Source organism: Girardinichthys multiradiatus, chromosome 6 (assembly GCF_021462225.1).
Source record: "Girardinichthys multiradiatus isolate DD_20200921_A chromosome 6, DD_fGirMul_XY1, whole genome shotgun sequence".
Taxonomy (NCBI): domain Eukaryota; kingdom Metazoa; phylum Chordata; class Actinopteri; order Cyprinodontiformes; family Goodeidae; genus Girardinichthys; species Girardinichthys multiradiatus.
In genome coordinates this window covers 12,462,280-12,488,233 of record NC_061799.1, presented here as the reverse complement: position 1 = coordinate 12,488,233, position 25,954 = coordinate 12,462,280, and the positions used below count along the sequence as shown (strand labels likewise).

The window sequence follows — 25,954 nt, the reverse complement described above, 5'->3', positions numbered from 1 at the left end:
AATTTGCCATGGTTCCTGTTGAAATGAACCGTCTCAATTGGGGAACCTGGATTTTTATTTTCCATGATCTGGCCTCAATTGAGGTGGGGAAATGTGCTTCTTCATGCATGAAGCAACATCTTGTAGATGGTTACTCTAAAAAAAAAAAATTAGAAAAACATAAAATTATGTGCTAATCATGACGTGAATGGCATAAACAAAAAATTTCTTCCCAAAAATGCTACATTTTCAACTTACTGTAAAATTTGGTGCATTATAGCCGTGTAATTGAATAGTCTATTGTCCAAAGCTACCGCACCCTGTTGGCGGTCAGACGCCTCGGAGCTCCTCTGGGACTTGGTCCCCAGAAGCAATCACACACTTTATCTAACACTGACTCTTGAACGACTCTCAACCAGTTTCTAACTTTTAGCTCTTTTAATCTAAATTAAGGCAGAGGAATGATTACAGAGATCAGCACTGAGGCTCCCGTCTCGGACTGTTGCAATCTGTTAGAGGATGACGAAGAGCCTCGATAGAAGGTCACATGTAGTTTTATATCTGGCACTCCAATGCAATGGATGTTCCCTCCCTCAGTGATTATCAGTAGACTATGTGTCACCATTGTGGTGTCTATCTGTTAGGTTGTGTAGTAGTGGGTGTCCATCCTTAATCTAAGTGTGCTGTAGCTTTCTAATCAAACCAGTTATACCAGCTGCTCCACTATCAAACCCAGTGCCCCAGCTTCAGGTCATTTATGACAATCCTTGGGCCATTTATCCTTGTATGTTTATGAGCATTCTTATTCTTATATTCTTATCCTATTGTAACAAAAGGGAAACAAAACTTATATTTTTTCACTATAGTATAGATGGGGGGGGGGGGGGGAAACAGCTATGATCATATTAATAAAGGTTATTCCTAACACTATATAAGTAGAAACTCAAAGCAATAAATATGAAAAGTTTACAGGTCAATGCCTACATTCGGGTAAACTCGACGTAATGCGTCACTTGACCAATCACAGCGCAGATCCGGATCTGCGAGGCGGACTCTTAAAATTGAATTTTTTCTTTTTTTTTGAGGGGAAACGTTCTCCAAGACAACAGGTAATGTAGGAAGTAAAATACTTGAACTACCAGAACCTGCTGTCTTAAGTCGGTTGTCGTGCTCCATAAGTTTCCCCTCTAAAAACGTGGCACGTTTACGCTAACTAGCTTACTACCTATTAGGGGTTGGTAACGTCCTCAGGTTGAGCTACCTAATCGCTGTAATGCGGGAATAGCACGCCTCTGAATTAGGCTGACGGTTTTGAATGTTTTCAGCTGGCGGCTTACTCGTGCAAATTAACATTTAAAACAGATTCATGGGAAATCTTTGCGTGCCTGTCTTCCAAAATGTTTAACTGGGTATGGAATGGCTGGCTGAATATGCTTGTGCAGAGGGGCCACATTTCAAACACTTGTACTGATTATATACAGAATAATCCTAAACATTTATAAACGTCACTTAAACTTCCAAGTATTCATCATATAAAATTCTCTACTTAAAAAAAAAACAAAAAAAAAACTTGGGGCCTCTCCACTTGTTGCCATGGTAGCCCCCAGCCCATGGTATAGGTAATGGATGGCAGAAGATGGAGGTGCAATAACACATTTTTACAAATGTGAAAACTCAGACAACTCTGAAATGGTGGCCAGTAATGTATAGCCACAAGGTAATTAAAGTTGCTTTTAGAATGTAGGCTATACCACAGACCAGCTCTTAACACGTTACTAATCTTTTTAATTGACATTTGTTTCAGACTTGCTTTGTTGGGTTTAGTGGCTTAGAAAAATCTGCTTTAGCTCAAGTGGTATATTCAATTCAGTTTATTTATATAGCACCAATTCACAACACATTTCATCTCAAGGCACTTCACAAAGTCAGGTACATATTGTACATTCCAATTAATCCTAACTATTGAACAGTGCAGTCACAGTCAGTTATTTATTCAAACTGGATAAAATGTTTTTCTAAGGAAACTGTTGAAGAACCTCTTTAAAGAGGCCTTCTGTGCGTTCGTTTATTCACCATAACCTGGAGGAATTTACACACATTAGAATAAATCACACGGAGACAGCTGTATGTTATTCAAAGTACCTGGACCAGGGAAGCTCTCATGTGATCAGGACACACACCGAGACGACTTCAGAGCTTCTCACTGGGCTCATTGCTTTTATTAAAACACACATGAAAATGGGCAGCGCCCTGTTTACAGTTTTTTCTCACATATAGTCACGTACAAACTTTTCCTGCCTACCATATTAGGACATGTTCCTGTCTCCCAGCACCTGCACTCGTATCTACTGATATAAGCAGGGAGTAAGTCAGTCTCTACTTTTTCACACACTCCTTCAGCTCTCAGTATTTTTCTGCTTCATCACACTCAAGGCCAAGTTTGTGCAATAACAATTCTGCAGGCCACAATGTCTTATACTAACACAGGTTATACATTTTATTTCCCACACTGGTTATGAACATAATAATAATAATGCACACACATAATATATCTCTACAAAACCCAGCAGATTGCATCCAATCAGTGACTTGCAGCATTCCCTCCTCCTGGATGAGCATGTAGAGACAGTGGACAGTCACTGGCGTTGACTTTGCAGAAATCCCTCATACTGAGCATGCATGTAGCGACAATGGAGAGGAAAAACTCCCTTTTAACAGGAAGAAACCTCCAGCAGAACCAGGCTCAGTGTGAGCAGCCATCTGCCACGACCGACTGGGGGTTTGAGAGAACAGAGCAGAGATACAAAGAGAACAAAGAAGCACTGATCCAGGAGTACTTTCTATGGGAAGGAAAAGTAAATGTTAATGGATGTAGCTCCTTTAGTCATTTCACCAAGAAAGAAAGAACAGATAAACTCTGAGCCAGTTTTCAAGGTTAGTCTGAAAGAGAGCACATACAGGTCCTTCTCAAAATATTAGCATATTGTGATAAAGTTAATTATTTTCCATAATGTCATGATGAAAATTTAACATTCATATATTTTAGATTCATTGCACACTAACTGAAATATTTCAGGTCTTTTATTGTCTTAATACGGATGATTTTGGCATACAGCTCATGAAAACCCAAAATTCCTATCTCACAAAATTAGCATATCATTAAAAGGGTCTCTAAACGAGCTATGAACCTAATCATCTGAATCAACGAGTTAACTCTAAACACCTGCAAAAGATTCCTGAGGCCTTTAAAACTCCCAGCCTGGTTCATCACTCAAAACCCCAATCATGGGTAAGACTGCCGACCTGACTGCTGTCCAGAAGCCACTATTGACACCCTCAAGCAAGAGGGTAAGACACAGAAAGAAATTTCTGAACGAATAGGCTGTTCCCAGAGTGCTGTATCAAGGCACCTCAGTGGGAAGTCTGTGGGAAGGAAAAAGTGTGGCAGAAAACGCTGCACAACGAGAAGAGGTGACCGGACCCTGAGGAAGATTGTGGAGAAGGGCCGATTCTAGACCTTGGGGGACCTGCGAAAGCAGTGGACTGAGTCTGGAGTAGAAACATCCAGAGCCACCGTGCACAGGCGTGTGCAGGAAATGGGCTACAGGTGCCGCATTCCCCAGGTCAAGCCACTTTTGAACCAGAAACAGCGGCAGAAGCGCCTGACCTGGGCTACAGAGAAGCAGCACTGGACTGTTGCTCAGTGGTCCAAAGTACTTTTTTCGGATGAAAGCAAATTCTGCATGTCATTCAGAAATCAAGGTGCCAGAGTCTGGAGGAAGACTGGGTAGAAGGAAATGCCAAAATGCCAGAAGTCCAGTGTCAAGTACCCACAGTCAGTGACGGTCTGGGGTGCCGTGTCAGCTGCTGGTGTTGGTCCACTGTGTTTTATCAAGGGCAGGGTCAATGCAGCTAGCTATCAGGAGATTTTGGAGCACTTCATGCTTCCATCTGCTGAAAAGCTTTATGGAGATGAAGATTTCATTTTTCAGCACGACCTGGCACCTGCTCACAGTGCCAAAACCACTGGTAAATGGTTTACTGACCATGGTATCACTGTGCTCAATTGGCCTGCCAACTCTCCTGACCTGAACCCCATAGAGAATCTGTGGGATATTGTGAAGAGAACGTTGAGAGACTCAAGACCCAACACTCTGGATGAGCTAAAGGCCGCTATCGAAGCATCCTGGGCCTCCATAAGACCTCAGCAGTGCCACAGGCTGATTGCCTCCATGCCACGCCGCATTGAAGCAGTCATTTCTGCAAAAGGATTCCCGACCAAGTATTGAGTGCATAACTGTACATGATTATTTGAAGGTTGACGTTTTTTGTATTAAAAACACTTTTCATTTATTGGTCGGATGAAATATGCTAATTTTGTGAGATAGGAATTTTGGGTTTTCATGAGCTGTATGCCAAAATCATCCGTATTAAGACAATAAAAGACCTGAAATATTTCAGTTAGTGTGCAATGAATCTAAAATATATGAATGTTAAATTTTCATCATGACATTATGGAAAATAATGAACTTTATCAGAATATCCTAATATTTTGAGAAGGACCTGTATTTCTCCTGCCCCCCACAAATCTGTCCTTTTATGGAAGAGTGGCAAGAAGAAAGTCATTGTTGAAATAAAGCAAAAAACCTTGTAGGGGTAACTGCGAACACACAAAAGAAAGTGTTCCAGTCTTCTTGGTAGAAAATTAAACACTGGGCATCTTCATAAATGCACCACTCCCACAGTGAAACATTATGGTGGCAGCTTCATGCTATGAGCATGATTTTAAGGGAAGCTGGTAAGGTTTGATGGGAAGCCAAATACACGGCGGTCCTGAAGGAAAACCTGTTGCTACAAACAAACTTGAGACTTGGGGCGAAAGGTCAACCTTCCAGCAACATAACCCTAAACATGCAAGTAGATCTCTGTAGGTTTTGATGTTCATGCGTTACAATGGCCCAAACTCCATATGTGAATCCAACTAAGAAATCGTGGCAAGACTTGAAAACTAATGTTCACAGACATGCTCCATCTAATCTGACTGCGCTTGATTTATTTAGCAAAGAATAGTGGACAACAATTTCTGTCTGTAGATGTGTAAAGCTAGTAGAGACCTACAATAAAAGATTTGTTGCAGCAAAAGGTGGTTCAACAAAATTTTGCATTTCAGAAAAAAAAAGAAAAGTGATGTACCCTCTTTCCTCTACTTTAAAGTTACGCACTACGTTATGTTTATTACATAAAACCCAATAGATTACAATGAAATTTATGGTTTTTAACGTCACAAAATGTGAACGAGTTCAAAGGGGTAGGAATACATTTGGAAGGCACTTTTTAGACTGGCGATAATATCTGTTCTTGATTTATTACAAAAGGACGCTGACAGGAAACTGCAAAAATTAAAGATGGACTGGTTCCACTGTAACCAGTGCTTCAAGAAAAGCGGGTCGAAGTTTGCTGTGTCGAGCTGTGGCCACATCTGCTGCGACGCTTGCATTAAATCAAGTGAGGCAGTTTTACTGAGTTATTTTGCTATCTGAAGTCAATTCTTCCACCCGGTAACCAGAGGTTTCAACAGATGGACTGCATGAGGTTTGATGTCCCCTGTGTTTGCTCTTCCTTCCCACAGAGCAGTGCAGTGTATGTGGGGCAAGCTGCAGTTACCTGCCCATCACTGATGAGGTTGGTGTGTTTGACAAATTCATTGCGAGTTACAGTTGGACACCCACTCATCCCACACAAGAAGATACTTTCTTTTCTTTTTTCCAGATGAAGTCGCAGGAAAAGGTGTTTTTCACGGACCCTGTGAAACTCATTCAGTCAAGGATGACAAACATATCCCAGGTCTGTTTCATCTGTGCCTCTGTTCCTTATTGTAAAAATAAAATATACTTCTTTGTTTTAAATTTTCCAAATGACCTTTCAATTATCTGATGTTTTTGAGACACTTTCATTATCACTGAAATGTTTTCACACTCCACAGATTGCCGTTTTCCAGCAGAAGCAGATGGAGAGAGTCACAGTCCACTTTAAAAACAAATCCTCTGAACTGGAGAGGCGTCTGAAGGAAGTTTCTGAGCAGGGTTACAGGTGATATTAATATTGTTATTATGCAGCAACTGTGCAAAATAGAAAGAGCTGAGAGTGTGACTGTTACCTCCATCCCACCCTTCTTATCACAAGGCAACTGTCAGAGCTGAAAAGAGAGAACGCTGAGTTGAAGAAGCAGCTGTCGGAGCTGAAGAGAGACAACGGCGAGTTGAAAAAGCAGCTGTTGGTGCTGCAAAGAGAAACTGCAGAACTGAAAAAGCCACTCTCTCAAAGGAGGGCAAGTTCAAAACAAACAGAAAACTTTTTTTCACATATTAATGCAGAATTCAATGTTTAGTCCTATTGTGCTGCAGGTTTCTCCCGGACAGTTTCAGACTAATGGGTAAAAGTCTCTTTCATCTACAATCACAAACTGTACAACATCGGACGTCAACTCATTCTGTAATATTTTTTGAACCACAGAACCCAGAGGGTTTCCCTCCCTGTTGCTGTTACCTCACCAGGTAACCCCACTGACCTTTTTAGTGTTGTTGTCAGTTTCAGGATAAATGGCTCAAATGGGCGGATGTTTGTTTTAACAGTTACCCCTCGTTCAAGAACAGTGAGGTAGGCTTCGTAAAATCTTATTCTTGTTCATTTTACAAGTACATCTCAAAAAAACTACAACTTCCTGAAAAAGGTCAGTATATTTTATCACTCAATTCAAAAACGTTAACTTGTATATTATAGATTTATTACAAAGAGTCGGGGAGAGGGTCAACAATAAACAGAGATTTCTCAAGAGCAATTTTTGGTTCTTAAGAGCTGGTTGTTTATAGGGTGCTACATCCAAGCCTATTCATAGAAAGTTGAGTGGAAGAAAAAAGTATGGTAGGATAGGGTGCACCAGCAACACGAAAAGCCGATTGTCGAGCAAAATTGATTCAAAAATGTCAAAAAAGACGTCACAAGCTGTGCACTGTGGCTGCAGTCAGCGCATCAACAGCCACTATGCACAGACGAATCCTACACATGGGCTATAAGCGTCTTTGCTGGGCTGAGGAAAAAAACTGGACTTTTGCTCAGTGATCCAAATTTCTCTTTTACTTTCTTCATCCCCAAAGAAAGCTGGAATCTAGAAACATGTAGACTTACAACAAAACCTCTAATGAAATAAAAATACACAAAAATGCACAGATGCAAAAAAGCAAACAGTTCCTCCTCAAAAGGAAAACCAACCAAGTATTGAGTACATATAAATAACATGCTTTACAGAAGGCTGACATATCTGTTTAAAATACAATTTTTATTGATCTTATGTAATATTCTAATTTTATGAGACACTCAATCATGGGTTTTCTTTATCTGTAAGCCATAATAATCAGTTAGAAGAAATTCAATTCAGTTTATTTACACAGGGCCAATTCACAAAACATGTCTCAAATCACTTACAGAAAAGTTAATTCAACCAAATCATGCAGATTCCAAATTAATTACATACATGCCACACAATACTTGTTAGTCAAATTGAGTGTATTATTCAAATTGGTTAAAACGTTTTCTGTCTATGGAAATCCAACAGATTGCATAAAGTCACTGACTTGCAGCATTCACTTCTCCTGGATGAGCATGTAGACAGTTGACAGTCGCTTGCATTGTGTCATTGACTTCGCAGCAATCCCTCATAGTGAGCATGCATGTAACAACAGTGGAAAGGAAAACTCCCCTTTAACAGGAAGAAACCTCCAGCAGATCTATGCTCAGTCTGAACGGCCATCTGCCATGACCGACTGGGGATTTGACGAGACCAAGCACACCCAAAATAACACAGAATCACTGATCCAAGTGTACTTTCTATGTGAAAGAAAATTAAAAAGTGAATGGTAGTAGTAAATCCTTTAGTGGCTTCATCTAGGAGAGAAACACACCTAAGCAGGTAATTCAAGTATATAGGATGAAGAGAGCACATGCAGTTATTTGCACCAAATGCTCTGCCAATAGCTCTCTAGGAGAGACAGGGGCAAGTGTATCATCTGAAGAAAAACAACATTAAGTTGTTGGCAGCAGAAGCTCAGCTGATGCCCCCATCCTGGAAGGTGTCACAGCTGAACAGAGCCATGCCAGGTTTAGCTTCTAGGAAGAGAAAAAAAACAGGAAGAGAACATGAGGTTAAAACCTAATAAAACTGCATTAATGCAAAATTGGAGAGTACTAGGAAAATGTAGCTGAGAGAGGAAAAGTGGTCATTAAGCCTCTAGCAGCAGATCTACAGTGATACCTCAGGATAACCTAAGCCACTCTAACTATAAAGTTTATCAAAAAGGAAAGTTTTATGCCTAGCCTTAAAAGTAGACAGGGTGTCTGCCTCACTGACTAAAACTGGGAGCTGGTTCCACAAGAGAGGAGCCTGATAACTAAAGGATCTGCCTCCCATTGTACTTCTACAGACTCTAGGAACCACCAGTAAACCTGCAGTCTGAGAACGAAGTGCTCTGTTAGGAACATATGGACCAATCAGATATCTGATGTATGATGGAGCTAAATCATTAAGGGCTTTATATGTGAGGAGAATTAAAAAATTTTATTCTGGATTTAAGGGGTAGCCGTGCAAGGGAAGCTTAAATAGGAGAAATGGGATTTCTCTTTTTTAATTTTCATCAGAACTCTTGCTGCAGCATTTTGAATCCGCTGAAGGCTTTTAACTGCATTTTGTGGACATCCTGATAGTAAACAATTACAATAGTCCATCCTTGAAGTAACACATACTCTAGTTTTGACTAGTTTTTAAGCATCAGTCCTGAACAGGATATTTCTAATTTTGTAATAATTCCCAGAGGTGACAAAAGAAAATCCTAGAAACCCTTTTAGTATGTGATTTAAATGACATGTCCTGGTCAAAAATAACACCAAGTTTATTTACTATTACCAATTTAATGCTGTCCAGATTAGTGTTTGACAAAGCAGTTTCTTTTTCAGAGACTCTTGTTTGAAGTTAGAAGCAGAAAATCTAAAGTCATCCAGGTTTTTATGTCTTCAAGACATGCATGTTGTCTATCTAACTGGTTGGGCTCATCAGGATTTATGGATAAGTAAAGCTGAGTATCATCAGCATAACAGTGGAAGCATATCCCATGCTGCCTGATAATTTTACCAATAGGAAGCATAAAACGGGCCCAAGCATTGAACCCTGTGGTACTCCACAAGTAACCATGGAGTGTCGAAAGGATTAATCATTAACATTAACAATCTGGAACCTGTCAGACAGATAAGACTTAAACCAGCTTAATGCTGTTCCCTTGATCCCTACAGCATGTTTAAGCATTTTAAAAAGGATATTGTGATTGACTGTTTCACTCTATGTATGTAATCTAAGTATGAGTTTTACTTTCTGAAATGAGTGACAAAAAATTGACCTTTTTCAAGATGTTCCAATATTTTGAGATGTACCTATACTCTCAATTTCATACAGCCTCATATCAATAGATCATAATATCACAGAAAATTTAATTTATATGAGTAATTCAATTAATTTCCCTTTGGGATTAATAAAGTATATTTAAATTGAATACAATTTAAATATTTATTTCAAATAATTTTGATGATTATGGCTTTCAGAGAAAAAAAACCTAATTCAGTTGCTCAGAAAATTAGAATATTTTGTAGACAAATAGAGAATTTCTAACAGAAATATCATGTTATGGCTTCACACTCATGTGGAAGACTGCTGCCTTGACAGTTGTCCACCAGACAGTCATTGACACCATTCACAATGAAGGAAATCCATAAAAGCTTGTTACTAAAGAAACTGGCTTCCCATGCAGTGCTGTATGCGAGTGTATTAATGAAAAGTTGAGTGGAAGGAAAAAGGGTGGTAAAAAAGTGTGCCTTACCAAGCAAATGGGATTGCTGCAGCCTTGAGAGGACTGTGAAGCAAACCCCAGTCAAGAGTTTAGGGAGGAGACTCGCTAGATGTGGACTGTGGCCAGAGTCAGCGCTTTAAGAGCCACCGTATACAGATGTGTACAGGACATGGGCTAGAACTGTGGCAGTCCTTGTGTTAAACCACAGACAAGCTGAAAAATCTTAGGTAAAAAGTATTGAACTGTTGCTCAGTGGTCCAAAGACCTTTTTTGAGATTAAAGTACATTTTACATTTCATTTAGAAAATCAGGGTTCCAAAGTCTGCAGTAAGAGTAGAGAAACATAAAATCCAGAACCAGAAAACCAGAACCAACAATGCAAATGAGCTAAAGGTTGTTATTAAAGTAAACTGGGCTTTCCTAACCCCTCAGTAGAACCACAGGCTTGTCAGCTCAATGCCACACTGCATTGATGCAAAAGGAGCCCAGACCAACTATACTTGACAGTTACATGAAAATACATTTTAATAGGCGGGCATTTAATGTTCAAATTGCCTGAAAAACTGAATTTGAGGTATAGCTGTAAGCCACAATCATTCACAAGAAAAATCCAAAACTATGTGTCAGAAATCTAATCTTGATGCTTTATTTAATGAAGCTAAACTTTCCCTGATATTGTGATTTCCTGAGATGCACCTGTATAACACTTTAAAATGCAATTTGCCTCAGTCATGTAGGCTCAGCAGAATCTCAGAGGTGGGTCAGAGATAGAGGTATTTCTCTCACAGTAAGTGTGGATTTATTTACAGGTTTACTTTGACTTCAAATTGTAATCTTTGCTGCATAAAGGAAGGTTTTGGTTCTGTTTCCCTTTTATCAGACTCCTGGATCCATAGCCTCTATGTCCAGTCATAGCTCCCTGCATGAACTCAGTGAGTGTGACTGAAAACAGTTAATCTGTCAAAGACCGCTAAATCAGGTTTGATAATATAAATGCTAATTTAAAAAAAAAAATGTACTTATCCATCTTCTCCTGTTAAGGAACGCCACCATCTTTTGCCACTCCTACAAGGTGAGTAATAACTACTTTGGGTCTTCTGGGCTTTAAGCCTCATATCACAAGTGATTATCACTGATTATTTTTCCAACATAGAAATGAGTCCGTGCATTTCTGTCATCCCCAGAACCCAGACCCCTGTTTTCCAGTTCCCATTTATGAATGGAATCTCGCTTCAGTCGCCCAGACAATGATGAAATTCACCACTGGGAACGTCTTTGATGTGCATGACACCATTAGTTAGTGATTTATTCATCTGAGCCAGAACAATAGATTACGCAGAAAAACACTATTTGTAAAGAAAATGTTTTTTTTTCCTTTGTTGAAAGGCCATGCCTTATTGTTCACAGGCAGAACACCTCTATATAAGCCTTGCCTAGATTTATGGTAGTTTCCTTGAAGCATATTAAAATCAGTTAATGATAAAAATCATTTTATAGAATTTCAGAATAAAATTTACACAGAAGAAAACTTAACACAGGTGTCTGTATTCATAACACACAAAAATAAATCTGTGTACACTTGATTATAATGGCAAAACATTTACTAGTTTCCAGTGACAATTGTGCAAACGGGATTTTCTCTTTAAACCAGAAAACAAAACTGAAGACTGTACATGTATAGATTTATATCTGCATTACCTTTTCATGAGCAACAGGAAAAACAGTCGTACACGCCGCTTCGTCATGTTTCCGATTGCTCGACCTTTGGTCGGACATTTCCAGAGAGCTAAACTCCGTTTAAAGCTGACATCAATTTCTAAAGTCCACCAGAAGTACTTTTATTCATCTGTAAGTGAACTTATGACTCAATTAAATTGTTCTGTCATTCTGTATGAAGATGGTAAAATCTTACCATTCATTGGATTTTGGTTCATTTTTGCTTTTACAACTTTCAAACACCCACATTCTGCCCATGAAGTCTGACTACATTTTAGATGGTAAGATTACACCCTATGCCTACTAAGGCCCTATTAATTCTGGTGTCTATATTATGATGTAGTTGTTACAACTAGGCTCAACCTTTACTGTTGGAAAGATGCTGTGGAATGCAAACGACAAGCAGAGCATTCAAAACATTTCAACAGAGTGACAAGAGCAATTAAGGAAATGTGTTTCAGAACTACATTTTACATACGTGATGTACTATGTTGTTATTTTAATCATGGTAGGTTCTACAACAAAGAGCAAAACATGACACTGTAATAAGGAGTATAGATCGTGAAATATTAGGACTTCATTAACATGGGGGCAGCAAGTTGGAAAACCAAAATGCAAGACGTTAAAAGTAGCAAGTCCAGTGTACTTTTCATGAAAACAAAATGGCAAAAAAAAAGAATGATTATAATGATCAGTCAATAGGTTTGTCAGTGTAGAGATTTTTTCTGGATCTACATCTAGTAACCTTGTTATGCTGCTACAAATAGAATACATAAAAAAAATACAATTGTAGTGGTATCTAACCAAAAAGGAGCTTACAAATATAGCAAACCAGTGTACAGGTTACTGTTCTATTTACAGCAACAGAGCCAGTAGAAATATAATTCAGATCTAAATATATTAGAATAACCAGGGAATGCAGCATATCTATATAAAAAAAAAAAATACTCAAACCTCACATTGGGCTTGTTCAGGGAAGACTGGATTTGACAAACCTGCCTTAATTAAAGCAACACTCACCAGAGCAGTAATCACACCTGTTGTGTTAAAGATGTGTGGAGGAACACATCAAGTTTCACAAAAGGTCCTAAGCCACAATAAGTTCGTCAGTCTCTCCCACCTCCTGAGCCGAAAACCAGTCTCGCACTTGCTGGTAGCTCATTCTTGATTTCTTGCATAGTAGGTCAAGGTCTTTTTCATTTAGTGTCCCTGTTGTTAGGTAATATGATACCAGGGGCTGGATATCAGGAGAATCTGTACTTGCTCTGCTTAGTTTTCGTTTGCGCCCTCCCCCACCACGAGTGGAGGCTCCAGTTCCATTCGACAAACCACTGCCGCTTTGCTGAGTAGCAAGTTCTGCCAAGAACTGCTCGCGGACACCCTTCACCCATCGCAACTGGCCATTTTTGACGGCATAGCGTGTGTCGCCAAACCACTGAATAACATCTGCCCTGGGTAAACCTGTGAGTTTGACGAGTTCAGTGTATTCCTCACTCGTGGGCCATTGGCACTTCAAAAAGTGCTGCTTTAACACATCCAACTGCTCCTTCGTCTTTCTAGGACGTCCTGCAGGAGTGAGTGCAGGGGGTGTAGATGTGGAGGCGCCCGAGAAGCATGTGGGTGTCTGGGAGGGACTGGCTTTAGTTGAATGCACCGACTTCTTTGATGTGCGGATTCTGTGTGAAGACGTTTTATTAGAGGAGGTGGTAAGTGGTGGAGAGCGAGGGGGGGAAGGACAAGGGGAAGATTTTAACTCTATGACAACATCTGGCTCAGTCTTGCAGGTCTTGGTCAACTGTAATGGTTCTTCTTCAGTTTGTTCCTCCTCTTTGAAAGTGTCCCCATCCCCAGAAAGCTCTTCTATAACATCATGTGCTTGTGTCTCATTAAGCTTTTCACCAAATGCTTCTAGGCTGTTTGACAAAAAAGTCTGAAAGAAATGGGAATTTCGGATCCCGTTGTTTCGGCTTCCCTCAAGGCTTTTCACCCCGTTTACCTGACGAGATTTTTGATTGGTGAGTGGGAGAGGCTGAGTTTGAGATTGTGGTTCATGTTTAGTCCCAACAGCAGCTTGGTGAGAAGAAGTCTGGGCTGCTGCCAGGCTTCCCCGACCAACTCTTAATTGATAACGACTGTCACTGAACCATTTGCGAATGTCATTGCGGCTCAGACCCGTTTCTTCCTGCAAACGCTTGAGCTCAGGCTCTGCAGGCCAGTTCTCTCTCAGAAAGCTTTTGCGCAGGGCAGCAAGCTGAGCTTTTGACTTTTTGTAACGCCCGTGTCGGTACTGTTGAGAAGAGGACTCCGAGGGGTCAGGGGAGACATCAGCTGTTGTGGTCGCTGGGGTGTGTGCTGGTGAGCGGTAGAAATATGAATCCTGAGGCGGTGGGAGACTGGATCTGAAACAGGGAGCAGTAGATTTATGTGAATCTGGAGACTCACACTTTGCCTTCTTTATTTCAGGTATAAAACTGATGAGATCACACTCCTCATCGCTGTCCTTATCCTCAGTTACCAATTCATCTAGCTCTTTGCTCTTGCTTTTCAAATTAGCTTCATTTGTTTCAGCTGAGTCCTCACAAAGCTCAGGCACAGCCAACTTCCTCCTTGTCTCCTCAATTTCTTCTGAAGACCAGCTAATACCATATTTAATCCTCTGAACCATGAACCACACTTTAACTTTGTCCAGTGGTAATACACATACCCGAGCCAGTGTGCTAACCTCTTTGGAGGATGGGTATGGAAATAAATTAAAGGCATGGACAAGTTCTGGGATCGAGTCCAATTCTCGCGTCTGATTAGACTGGGTCCATACCAGTTTGAGCCCCTCTGAGACCAGAGGCAGGCACACAACAGAGTTATGGTTGGTGGTGAAACTAGGCACGCTGCTGGCATTGTTTTCTGCTGCGCTGGGAGAATGCCGCAATTTCTTTGAAGAGCGTTTTGTGTCTGCCTTTTCTTTACTGTCTGACTCCATTATAGCTACTTCAAAAGGCTCATTTGGGTCCACAAGCGGTCCATCTCTGCCGTTATGTTTAGCGTATGACGTCACGTCGGCAATCAAAATATGCTCCGCCATCTAGAAAGGAAAACAAACGATGATGAAGTTAGTTTTTTTCTCTGAAATGACAGCTTGTAAAAGCAAAGATAAGATCACAGTGCAGAGAAGGACAACCTGTTGAAGAAAACAGACTGTTCTTCATTCATTCTCAACTTCGATTATCTGACACCACCCCCTTTTCCCTACTTATTCTAAACTCTCAATAAAACTAGTCGTATACCGTGTCCATGCACACTCTCCCCTCCCCCCAAAGCATGGTGAATGACTTTTGTTTTGCGTGAACCGAGAGGGTTTGTTCCTAAAGGGGTGGGAGCACAGGGAATGAAAACCTACAAAGAATCTATCACTGTCTGCTTTCTCACCCTGACTGGTCAGGCTTTGTTTCACTTCCAAGTTCTCAGTCCTGAGAGATGGGAGAGGCCTCCTCAACGGGAAAGATATGGCAACAGAAACCTGCAGGAGGAGGAGGATTAGTGAGACTCATGCCTATGCCTGGGTACATCAGATGCTTAAACTCATAGAATCCAAGAATTAGTATGAACAAAATGTGTGCATCCATTTTTTGTCATCAAGCAACAGGTGTTAGGTCATACTTCAGTGACTGTTAGGAGGACCTAGTTAAATAAAAGTTTTAAATCAGCATTTTATAAATTTGCACCGCTATAGTCAGTGAAAATATATAAATCTGGTGTTTAACATTAAAAGTTGATCAGAAATACTTCTCTTAAGTTTTAATTTAATCTGAGTTTTTGTTTTATTATTCGGAACAAATAACAGTATTGCACATTTAGTGAGAATGTTGCGCCACGACTGACCAGAAGTAGCTGGAAACTGGGCTGAAATGTTTTTGATTGAGACAAACATTAGGTCACAAATCATCGTGTTAGTCATTGGTGACACACTCAAACCCTACAGGGTGAGGACATGGGTTCCCCCCTCAGTTTCGACTCCTTTCCGTGACACACTTATAGAGTTAATTCATGCTTTGTTTTACTTGGTTCGATAAATAGCTGTGAAAGTTGACCACTGGGTCAGTAACAATAGCGGTCCAGTCTGCTCCCCCACCTCCCCCTCTTTGTGGCGTACTAACAAAACGCTTTACACCGCACAGGCGCACTTCGTCGTCAGACACGCTTCAGTGAAACATAAAAATAAACTTACCGAAATTGCCGTAATAACCCTTAATCCCCGGAGTCCGTTCTGACGACACGTAGACCAGAGAAACGCAGCCTACTCTTCAGTACTACTCAGATATATATAACCGAAGTTGAAGGCACCGAGCGAGGAAACAATGCGGTCCATCTATTTAGTTGACCCTTGTCTTATTTTTACCAAGCACCTCGACGGATTACGGTCAGGATTCAAAGATACGACGTAACCAAGTTTGTACCCATTCGTAGGAGTTCAATCGCTGGTTTATTCTCGCCAGGAACACAAATATCCAACTCGTGAGATTAAAAGGTTGTATGTGAGCCGCTGTTTGTTCCTCCCCCTCAGTCTGTCCGTTGCTGCTTTTGTTCTTTAACTGTGAAGTGTTTCCCCCTGTCCGGCCAAACCGACGCGAGGCGGAGCTGAGGACCAGGAAGCCCGGAAGGCCCACATGACTCTCCCCTCACTGATGGTTGGATGGGTGTGTCAGTCTGGGTGAGCAGGCCGTGGATTGGAGAGAGGGAAGGCCAGTTTAATGTATCCGTTTCACAAATCCATTGCTAACTACCCAGCTGCACCCTATGGTGGCACCAAAGAGACAGACTGACACGAAGAGTCGTCTTTTGAACTGAACACGTTCTTTCCGAGTCAGTGTTGAAATTTATTAGGAGAGCTCTCCTAGCGGTTGAATCAGACTTGAACAGAGCTATGAGATGTAAATCCCCGAACCCCCTCTCCTTACACATTTCTTTGCCTTTTTGTTACGTGATTCAGATTTAAAAATATCAAACACTACATTAGGGAACGCAAAGCAGACAACAACAACAAGACAAACAATAAAAATATGGAAAAGTGTGAGTGATTTAGCAAATAAAGTGCAGTAGTACAATATTAAAACATCAACAATTTTTAACATTTTAAACAGGCAAAGTTTGAGAAATTTCTGTTGTCAGTGGGCTTTTTAGTCTCTACTGTAGTAGTAAAGATTATTTATAGTCAACTACATATTTTAGTGTATGTCCTTAAAGAACAGGCTACACTTATAGATTCAGCTGTGATATTTATCTTTTTAGTTTTTTTGGTCAGTACTAACATTTGTAGAACTTGACTTTGACTTTATTGCAATTCATTTGTCCTAGCATAAAATACAACAATATAAACTAATAAAAGTCTAGGAGAAACACACATCACTCAATAAAAGAAATAAAATTGCAGTTATCTAGGACGCACAGTTCTGGAGGCTACATGTAGGTCAAAAAGTGGCTGCCTCAGGAAGAAAAGATGCATTGTAGCACTCCTTCACACATCGGGACTGCAGTAATCTTTGGCTGTGGCTTCTCCGTAGGCCATCTACTGTGGTGTAAAGGGGACGAGAGGCATTGTTCATAATGGCTCTGATCTTCCCCAGCCTACCCTTGTTTTTGGTACATCTTTTAAGGGTTACTTTGAGAACATGGCTACTTTAATTTCTCATCAGTTCTTCCACATGTTTCTGCCTGGTATGCACAGCATTGTTAATATTTGTCTTGACTTACAAATCTAAACACAATGTTTCATCTAAGCTCACAGCTTCTTTATGTTTAAATAACTTACAGATAGCTTGAAAGGGGAGTTATTATAATTACATCATTAGGTTCTACTAAACACAGAAGTATAATGCTAGCGAATTCATCAATATTTTATTAGTTACATCATAGTAATTTGAACAATTTATAATTTATAGTTTCCTTTCATTGCATATAAGCTGGTTTAGAGTTGCACTATATTACCAAAAGTATTGGTCTACCTTTACATGAACTTTGATGACATCCTATTCTCAATCTATGAGGTCTAATTTGTTGATGGACCCACAGCAGCAGCAACTTTAACTATTCTGTAAACATCCTCCACAAGGTTTAGGAGTGTGTTCATAGTTGGGTAGAAAACCAGAACTGCAGCCTCCGCTCTAATTCAACCCAAAGGTGTTCAAGAAGGTTGAGGTCAGGAGTCTGTGCAGGTCAGTCAAGGTTCTCCTAACCAAACTTTATACACCTAGAGCTGCAACTAACCATTATTTTGCTAATCTTTTCACTATTTCACTATTGATCAGGTGATAAAGAATTGGAGCACAAAAGGTGCTTCATATGTTTGTTTTTTTTTCTACAGAATTTCAACCAGGTGAAGCTAAAACTATGCCACTTGAGGAGTTCTGGATAGAGCATATTTACAGATAAAAAAGGGTTTTCATCTTAAATGCAAAATGTATATATTTTTGGCACAGTTTAGGCTTAATTACTGCTCTGAGTGGGTTGTTCTTTCAGCAAATGGCATGTTTTAGAATCTCTATACTCCAGTTATGATTATAGTTGACAATTGTTTTGAACAATTCATTAGTCACAATTAATTGGATTGTTTTGGGCCTACTTGAAATTCCAGTTTTTCTGGGATTAAATCCCCAAATTAATTAACTCCCAATATCTTACATTTAATATGTGGATGTGGAAAATTCCATTGGTGTTTTCACAGCAGAAAACACAGTACCATTAACGAAAGCTGTGAACTGGGTACCATTCGGGTCAGTGGCAAATCGAATGGCACCAGTCTATCAAATTAAGTTAACAAAAAGCAAGGTCTCTGACACCAGTCTCTAGTTTCAAAGGCTTTGTTAGTGTCGGTAAGCGATCCCAACCTCTTGTCCTGAATTTGTTATACATTCAACTAGCTTTAGTTAGTATCTATAGCTTGAAAGTCTGGACTACACTTTATGAACTCTATATGTTCTTTGCAAAAATAACTAGGACAGGTAAACTGCAACAGACAATCTTTTATTGAATTTTTTTGTTGGACAAATACATTAGCAAAAACAAGCTGAAATTTCAGAATGTTAACTGGTTTCTTCTGGTGGTCCCATTTTTAACCTATAAGACATAAAGGCCATAAGATGGCACTCCGTCACCTTTAATGGGAGAGGCTGTTCCTATTGGCTGATCTACAGCTGGAGATCCACCTGAAGGGTCCTCTAAGGGGGTAATATTGCTGATTAAATGAAGGAAATTCTGCCAGAAAAACAGGACCTCAATCACTGGCAACAATGGCATGCACATCCAAGAAAAAACAAAAGGTTTAACAATAAGAGCAGAAAAAATGGATCAGTGCCAGCTAAACAAAACACACTAAAACTTTATAATCAATCTAAAATCTTTCTGTTTTTCAGCTGCGGGTTGGGTACAGAAGCATAGAAAACAGCTTACTTTTGTTAAAAACACATTGTGAGAGTTCACTTTTGGCAAATATTAGTGCTTATTTTAAACATTCTTCACGTCGACCTTCCTTGATGCAACTCTAGCACATCTGCAACATTAAATACTATCCTTATATGTGATCTGATTGGATAAGGACCACTTTTTTCAAAAAATAGAAAGTATAAAATAGAAAGCAAATTTATGTTCTTTGGTCAGGGTTGCTTTCTCAAAACACAGATTTTATAACTGTAGAGTATTGCACTGTTCTGAGTGATGTGGGAAATCATTAGAAGCGACCGTTAGCCAGCGTGAGCACGAAGCGAGGCAGGCGAAGAAATGAGGGGACGACTACTGAAAGCCAGGAGAGGTACGGGACCTGGGTCACGAGGAATTTTAGGGAAGTGAAATCTGTTACAACCCGCCCTGAAAAAAAAATAAAGACAACATAATATTTTTGTTTTAACTATTGCAGACTACGATGAGAAATAACAATGTGACCTGCAATCTGGGTTTATGGCATCTAATCTACAAGATATTGTCTGTAATCTTTAATGTAACCTGAAAAAACAACCTGTATAATTCTAGGCTGGTAGTTATGGCTGAATGGCTTATCTGTTTATTTTTACTGAGTTAATAAGAAGAAGAAACCCTGTATTACCATCAACATCTGTAATGCCATAGCGTCTGGCCAGGTCACAGGTCATGAGCACCTTTCCAGTCAATGACATCAGATTTTTATCTATCAGTCAAAAAGGAGAAACTAAAGTTATAAAAGGCTTAAAAACTAATCTTTCTAAGATATTCATCTACTGATGGTACAATCCCCTGGTAAAATTTCAGATTTTAAGACTTAAAAATTGGATCATGATAAATAATTTCCAACCTTTTCTTCCAACTTGAATGTAACATATGTCCTGTACAATTGAAAGAAATCTGTTTTGTCGAATATATAAAAACTGGGAGTAACCTGGTTGCTTAAGTGTGAACACACCTAAACTAATACCTTGTTAAAACACCTTTTGATTTCATTGCAGCATCCAGTCTGTTTTGGTAAGAGGGTATCAGCATCACACCTAACTTAGCATTATTTGCCCTGTCTGTGTTGCAAAATTCTTAAAATCTACCAGATTATGAGAACCTCTCTTGCCCTCAGCCTCCTCCAGGCGAGGTGTAGTTCTTGACTTTGGTTAGGCCTTTCCAAAACATTTACCTTTCTTCTAGAGAAGCCGTTCTTCTGTTGATATGGATGTATCCATCTCCTCCAAAAACCTGTTCCATCTGAGGAAAGGTGACTACAGAGCATAATACTGCCACCACCATGTTTCTAAGTGTTCTTTTTTATTGATGTTCTATTTTTGTGCCAAACATACTTTTTAGAAACGTGGCCAAAAAGTTGCAGTTTGGTTCTTTCTGACCATTACACATTCTGCCACTGTTCTCCGGTATTTTCTCCTGTAATATGCATACTGTTTTAGTTATGTTGTGTACACGTCTGCAACCGCAACTTCACTATTTTTCATATTTCACTCTAGCAGGTTTTCAGCTGAACTGTGCGGGATATATCTCAGATTAAAAGGTGGAAAAGATTTATCACAGTCTGCTAAGTGTAAAAATATTTGACAGCCACTGTGGGTAGCAAACACTCCCAATGTTTACAGGTTCTGTAGAATTAAGTTTCCATAGAGTTAACAACTTTTATAGATAAAGAAAATGTGAATACATTGTTCACATCATCACTAACTGCATGATTTACCATTAGCCAGGCTGACAATGCACTTCCCACTTAGTTCTGTGGTTTCCCCATTGGAAAATATTTCTTTATGCTGAGGAAACACAAAGTCAGCAGTTAGGATACTATTTAGCATTGATAGACTTGCTGTTTAAAAGTAGCTTACCTTGGAAGTGAAACCCTGTGATGCATCATTCTGTATCAATAATTGCGATATAAGTTCTGTTTGTACCGGTCCTGGCCACAGGCTGACGGAGGTGACTCCTCTGCTTTTCAGCTCAACCGCCATGTCGGCTGCTAGCCTGTCACACTGGAAACACAAAAAGCCAAAACAGGCTTTTCTATGACACTGACAAGATATAAGACCAACTGCGGATACTGATATCAAACTGGATGCCAAAGTGAGAGGAACAACGTACAGCAGCTTTACCAACACCATACGGAACACTGAAGAGGTAATGCAGCCCGCCCATAGATGAAATGGTCACTATTAACCCACGGCCTTGGGCAACCATCAAGCGGGACCCATAAACTGAGAAAAAGTAGTGCCCCCTAAAGAAACAGAACGATAATACATGTGCATTTTGTTAATTGATGTAATATTTATTAACACATGGTGGCTGGGGAAGTGGACTCAAAATGAACAAAAACAACTAAAGTTACCGATGATCAGAACGAAATAGTTATCAGGCGCTGCAAGACTCTGGGAAAGTACGATTTAGAGTTCAAAAGCTAACATTACCTCAGGCCTGCGTTGTTGATAGAATCCCAGATGGATGGATCCATTTCCCAGAACTTCGTGCCAATGTTGTCAAAGATATCCTGCAATGACAATTTAAGGTCAAGACATAATTGAATCTCTGTTTCTTTTTATATGCTGAGTTTTTTCTTCTAATTAAGCACACTAAAATAACTTACCATTTCAAATCAGTAATATACCAAGAATTGTTTGAATAGAGTGTTTTATTGATACAAACCTGTACTCCAGCGTAGGCATTGTTCACCAAGATGTCCAGTCTGCCATCCTGTTCTTGTTTGATCCTTTCAAAAAGGGTCTTAATGTCTTCATCTTTCGTGGAATCACAGATCACTGGAACACACTTCCCACCTCTCTCAGTCACCTACATTGGAAATAAAGGCGTCAGACAAGGACATGACAAAACTGAAAGATCAAGTTTTGTGCAAAAGCATGGTTTGCTAAATTATCTTCTGATTTCATTTAAGAGAAAGAAGGCTTGAAATATCACCTCTGCAGCAGTTTGTTTGAGGGTCTTCTCCTGCCGTCCTGTGATGTAAACGGTAGCTCCGGCCTCAGACAGCTGGAGCGCTATTCCCCTGCCGATGCCCCTGGAGGCACCAGTAACAACACACACCCAGCTGGAGAGGGACATCTTGGCCTGAAGGAGGTAGGTCAACATCATAAGCCAGTGGTTCTCAAACCTTGTCTGACATGTACCACCTCAGTGAATACAAGGTACCACTGTGGTAACGGGCATTTCAAAATAACAGTACAACATGACTTGGACTTTTTCAGAACCAAAGAAAGAAAAACTTCTATTCTTTGCCACTTTATGTTTGCTTTAAGCCTCAAAATCCAACATGGCAGCTGCTTGTTTCCAACATATAGTGATAGCCGATACACGTCCATCAGTTTGTTTCCATGAAATCAGCCACATTATGATCCAGCCTGTGTGATAATCAACTCGTTGCTAAAGTATTTAGATTTATAACATGCAGGAAAATACATTGTTACAAGTTTGTAGTGCTAATAGTGGTTTTCCTGAACACTGAGTAACACAGTGTGCAGGGCATTTCATCCCTTTGCACTTTTGGCCGTTTAGTACCAGACTATTAGGGGTTTAAAATTGAGCTGTTGCCACAGAAGATTTCGTACCAGCCATGTTCCAATTCATAGACGGTTTTCTACCTCCTTTGAGGAGGTAGACAATTAATTAATGTTTTATAATATAGCCGTAGCCCACTTTAAGGAGAATATTTACTATCAGGAGGTATCCTAGAGTTATTTTGATCCTAATTACTCTTAGATTATAAGAGCCATCTGGCTTAAACAGGCATCCGAACCAAGTTAAATGTAAATAGGGTGTAGGGTAAACAAGAGTGTGGTTAAAAGGTCTTTAGGGACACATGGGTATAGCACACGACCCACGTATGGAGGCCTTAGTTCTCGGCACAGGCTGTCGCGTGTTTGAATCCTGGCCCTTTGACTTTAAGTGCATTCCTCCCACCTCTTTCCACTATATTTCTTTGTCAATTTTAAAAAATGTGAAAAATAAATAATTGTATTAATTCCGTTCAAAGTGAAATCTATATATAGATTCATTTCACCCAGATTGATATGTTTCATGTATTTATTTTTGTTTATTTTACTGATTATGGCTTATAGCTTGTGAAACCCCAAAATTACAATATGACATACAACCAATACAGAAATGTCAGCTTATTGAGAAGTATGCCCATGTACTGTACAGTATCTGCACTCAATCCTTGCTGGGAGCCATTTTTGCATGAATTTCTGTATCAATGCCACTTGACATGGAGGCTATCAGTCTGTTCAATTCAATTCAAAAATACTTTATTAATCCCAAAGGAATTTAAATGTTGCTCTGCTGAGGTGTTCAGGAAGCCCAGTTTGCTTAAATACCGACCTTCAGCTTGTCTACATTGTTGACTCTGCTGTCTCTCATGTTCCTTTTGATTATACCCCATAGATACTCTATGTACTTAGGCCAGGTCAAGTACAGTATAGCCATGGTCATTGAAGCAGGTACTGGTACATTTGGGAGTGTAGGCAGGTGCCAAGTCCTGTGGAAAAATGAAATCAGCATCTCCATAAAGCATGAGGAGCTCTATGATTTCCTGGTAGATGGCTGCGTTGACTGTATAAACCGCAGAGTGGATGGACAGCAGAAAATGACATGGCTTCCCTAATCATCACTGATATGGAAAGTTCACACAGGACCCCAAGAAGCTTCTGTCCCTCTTCACTCTTCCTCCATTGTTTGGGACATTGATTTCCAAATGAAATGCAAAGTTTACTCTCCTCAGAAAAGAGGACATTGGACCTCTGGAGAACAGCTCAATCCCCTTTCTCCTTAGACCAGGTATAAAAGACTTTTCCTTCCACTTCACCGTTCCATTAATACGCTCAATGAAAAGCCAGCTTGTTTGGAAATGATCTTCCGTGGTTCACACTGATTGACTTTCTCTGGATAACTGTAAGATGGTCATAACATGAGATTTCTGTATTAAAAATCATTTTTTTTATTGGTCTGATTTAAGATTGTAATTTTCTAAGAGACTGAATTTAGGTTTTAAATAGTCATATTCATCAAATCAAACAGAAGAAAACATGAAATGTACCATTGTGTGTAAGAAATACATTTATGAATTCAGTTCCGATATTCAGATTTATTGTGATGCACCTGTAGGGTTACACCCCACCGGTTCCTGGTTCAGTTATCCACCTTAGTAGTTTTTCATTTAAGCAAAGATCAAGCTGCTTAAAAAAATCACGTTTTAGGCTGTTTGTGCACATTTGCTCTATCTTACAACTCAGCTTGATGCTTTTTTTTCTACAACTGAAGACAGTTTGAGAACCGTGACAATAAGCTGTAAGTTAAATTAGATGAGATAAAGGTCCAATGGGTTCAGATAGGGATAGAAAGCAGCTGAAAATGGTTGCATAAGAGCCACATTTCCCTGTTGCTGCTTACTGTCCAGAGTTCACTGGAATTCTGCACAGGTGGTTTTCTGCCTTACAAAACAACTTTATGTCAAGTCACCATTAGGTCAGCAATTTTTAATTATAAGGACACATGTAAACAAGGTCAAGGGGAGTGTAGTGGTGAATATGTAAGAAATGTATACTTAATAAACTTTATATTTTGGATTTGTTTTATCTCATTTAATTCTTGACCATCATCATACAGTTTTATTTTTAGGTAACTGTTTTTCTCCCCATAGTGAAATCCACAGTCAGTGTACAGTTTTGTGATACTAACTTATTTTGATCCTTATAACTTTCCTGCTGGGGATAAACGGTTATTAACAGTGATTATAAAACGCATACATAAACCATGTTAGTTGTAGACAGGCGCTCTAGTCAGCTCACTTTGCAGCACACTAAAATCTAATAGACATAATGTGATTTTCGATATAATTCACTATGCTGACAGGCAAATAATATTTATAGCCAAGTCCCGTGTATACCATATATAAAATAAATATTAAATAAGCTGTTGTGTTTCACTAGCATTAAAACAAAGGCTTACCTTGAGGGACAGAGCGGTGGATCTGGTTTGTCTAGTCCCTGTTGGCCTAAACAGCCTCTCCAAAGGAAGAACCTAAACAAGTTTGTTCAAAGCTCCACCGCACGCGATTACCAAACAGTCAACTGTTGTAAATATCGCGAGGAAAGGTTGAATAACATGAACATATCGCGAGATCATGTAGACGCACCGGGAATTGTTTACTTCGTGTTTATTTTTACGTGTTTTTGTATTATATTTAATAGATAATCATAGTTTATAATAACGCTGGGCAAACATTTGCTCATTTTGAATGACACCGTAAAGCAGACATGTCTGGCGTCTTATTATTCTTCTTTAACCTGCATTTTAACATTTATTTAATATTATTTCCAAGTACAAGGGGCTGTGGTTTTCACAAAAAGTTCACTAAGATAATTAACTTTTAAATAAAAGTGAAATATTTTAAATGTTCGGAATGGATGTAACTTTCGAAACAACACCAAAAGTTGGCGTGCTGTTTTTTTTAACAAATGTAAGCAACCGAAATCCGAGCATAGGGTGGGATCTATTAAATAAATATTGTAACTATTTCAGAAAACAATTCAGTTAGCTATGTTTAATCATATTATTGTTAATATTAGTGTAGGTGTTGTAAGATAGGCTGTGTAACTGATGGTAATTTTAGTTCAGTTAATAAAACGTGATTAACATTTTCATGATTTAATTGCATTTATATGTTCTGCATAATTATAGTCTGATTCGTGTTTGCAATGTTATTATTTGCACAGTCATGTTATTTCATTTATTTCATGTTGAATGGCTAAGTAAAAACAAGAGCTTGTAGCTTTAAGAAGGTTCGTTGTTGCTAGGTGATGGAGAAGGGAGCGAAACGCCCGGTTTTTCAATTAAATTAAATTCAATTCAATTCAAAAATACTT

The 25,954-nt window shown here is 39.4% G+C and overlaps 3 protein-coding genes across 6 annotated transcripts; 1 reads left to right on the top strand and 2 right to left on the bottom strand.

Annotated features, from left to right (window-relative positions):
* Window positions 1-957: 957 nt before the first annotated feature.
* Window positions 958-11,780, top strand: LOC124870317 (RING finger protein 212B-like). Its single transcript, XM_047368932.1, has 13 exons — window positions 958-1,088; window positions 5,355-5,484; window positions 5,609-5,661; window positions 5,749-5,823; window positions 5,963-6,069; window positions 6,163-6,307; window positions 6,384-6,412; window positions 6,493-6,533; window positions 6,612-6,636; window positions 10,599-10,656; window positions 10,750-10,801; window positions 10,911-10,941; window positions 11,054-11,780. The coding sequence occupies exons 1-13, from the start codon at window positions 984-986 to the stop codon at window positions 11,118-11,120; spliced, it is 918 nt and encodes a 305-aa protein (XP_047224888.1). The 5' UTR covers window positions 958-983; the 3' UTR covers window positions 11,121-11,780.
* homeza (homeobox and leucine zipper encoding a) lies at window positions 11,394-16,316 on the bottom strand. 4 transcript variants are annotated; one of them, XM_047368930.1, is made up of 3 exons: window positions 16,037-16,316; window positions 15,009-15,099; window positions 11,394-14,664 (listed from the first exon to the last, which is right to left on the bottom strand). In XM_047368930.1, exon 3 carries the CDS (start codon window positions 14,662-14,664, stop codon window positions 12,673-12,675), a length of 1,992 nt encoding a protein of 663 aa, XP_047224886.1. In that variant the 5' UTR covers window positions 15,009-15,099; window positions 16,037-16,316; the 3' UTR covers window positions 11,394-12,672. The 4 variants fall into 4 exon arrangements, with proteins under 4 accessions (XP_047224886.1, XP_047224883.1, XP_047224884.1 ...); XM_047368927.1 differs by having other exon boundaries at window positions 15,808-16,315; XM_047368928.1 differs by lacking the exon at window positions 15,009-15,099 and having other exon boundaries at window positions 15,808-16,316.
* Window positions 16,317-18,583: 2,267 nt separating this feature from the next.
* dhrs1 (dehydrogenase/reductase (SDR family) member 1) lies at window positions 18,584-25,175 on the bottom strand. The gene is made up of 9 exons (XM_047367261.1): window positions 25,038-25,175; window positions 21,993-22,142; window positions 21,723-21,866; window positions 21,488-21,567; window positions 21,165-21,297; window positions 20,912-21,055; window positions 20,770-20,839; window positions 19,675-19,755; window positions 18,584-19,439 (listed from the first exon to the last, which is right to left on the bottom strand). Exons 2-9 carry the CDS (start codon window positions 22,134-22,136, stop codon window positions 19,303-19,305), a joined length of 933 nt encoding a protein of 310 aa, XP_047223217.1. The 5' UTR covers window positions 22,137-22,142; window positions 25,038-25,175; the 3' UTR covers window positions 18,584-19,302.
* Between the last annotated feature and the right edge of the window lie 779 nt (window positions 25,176-25,954).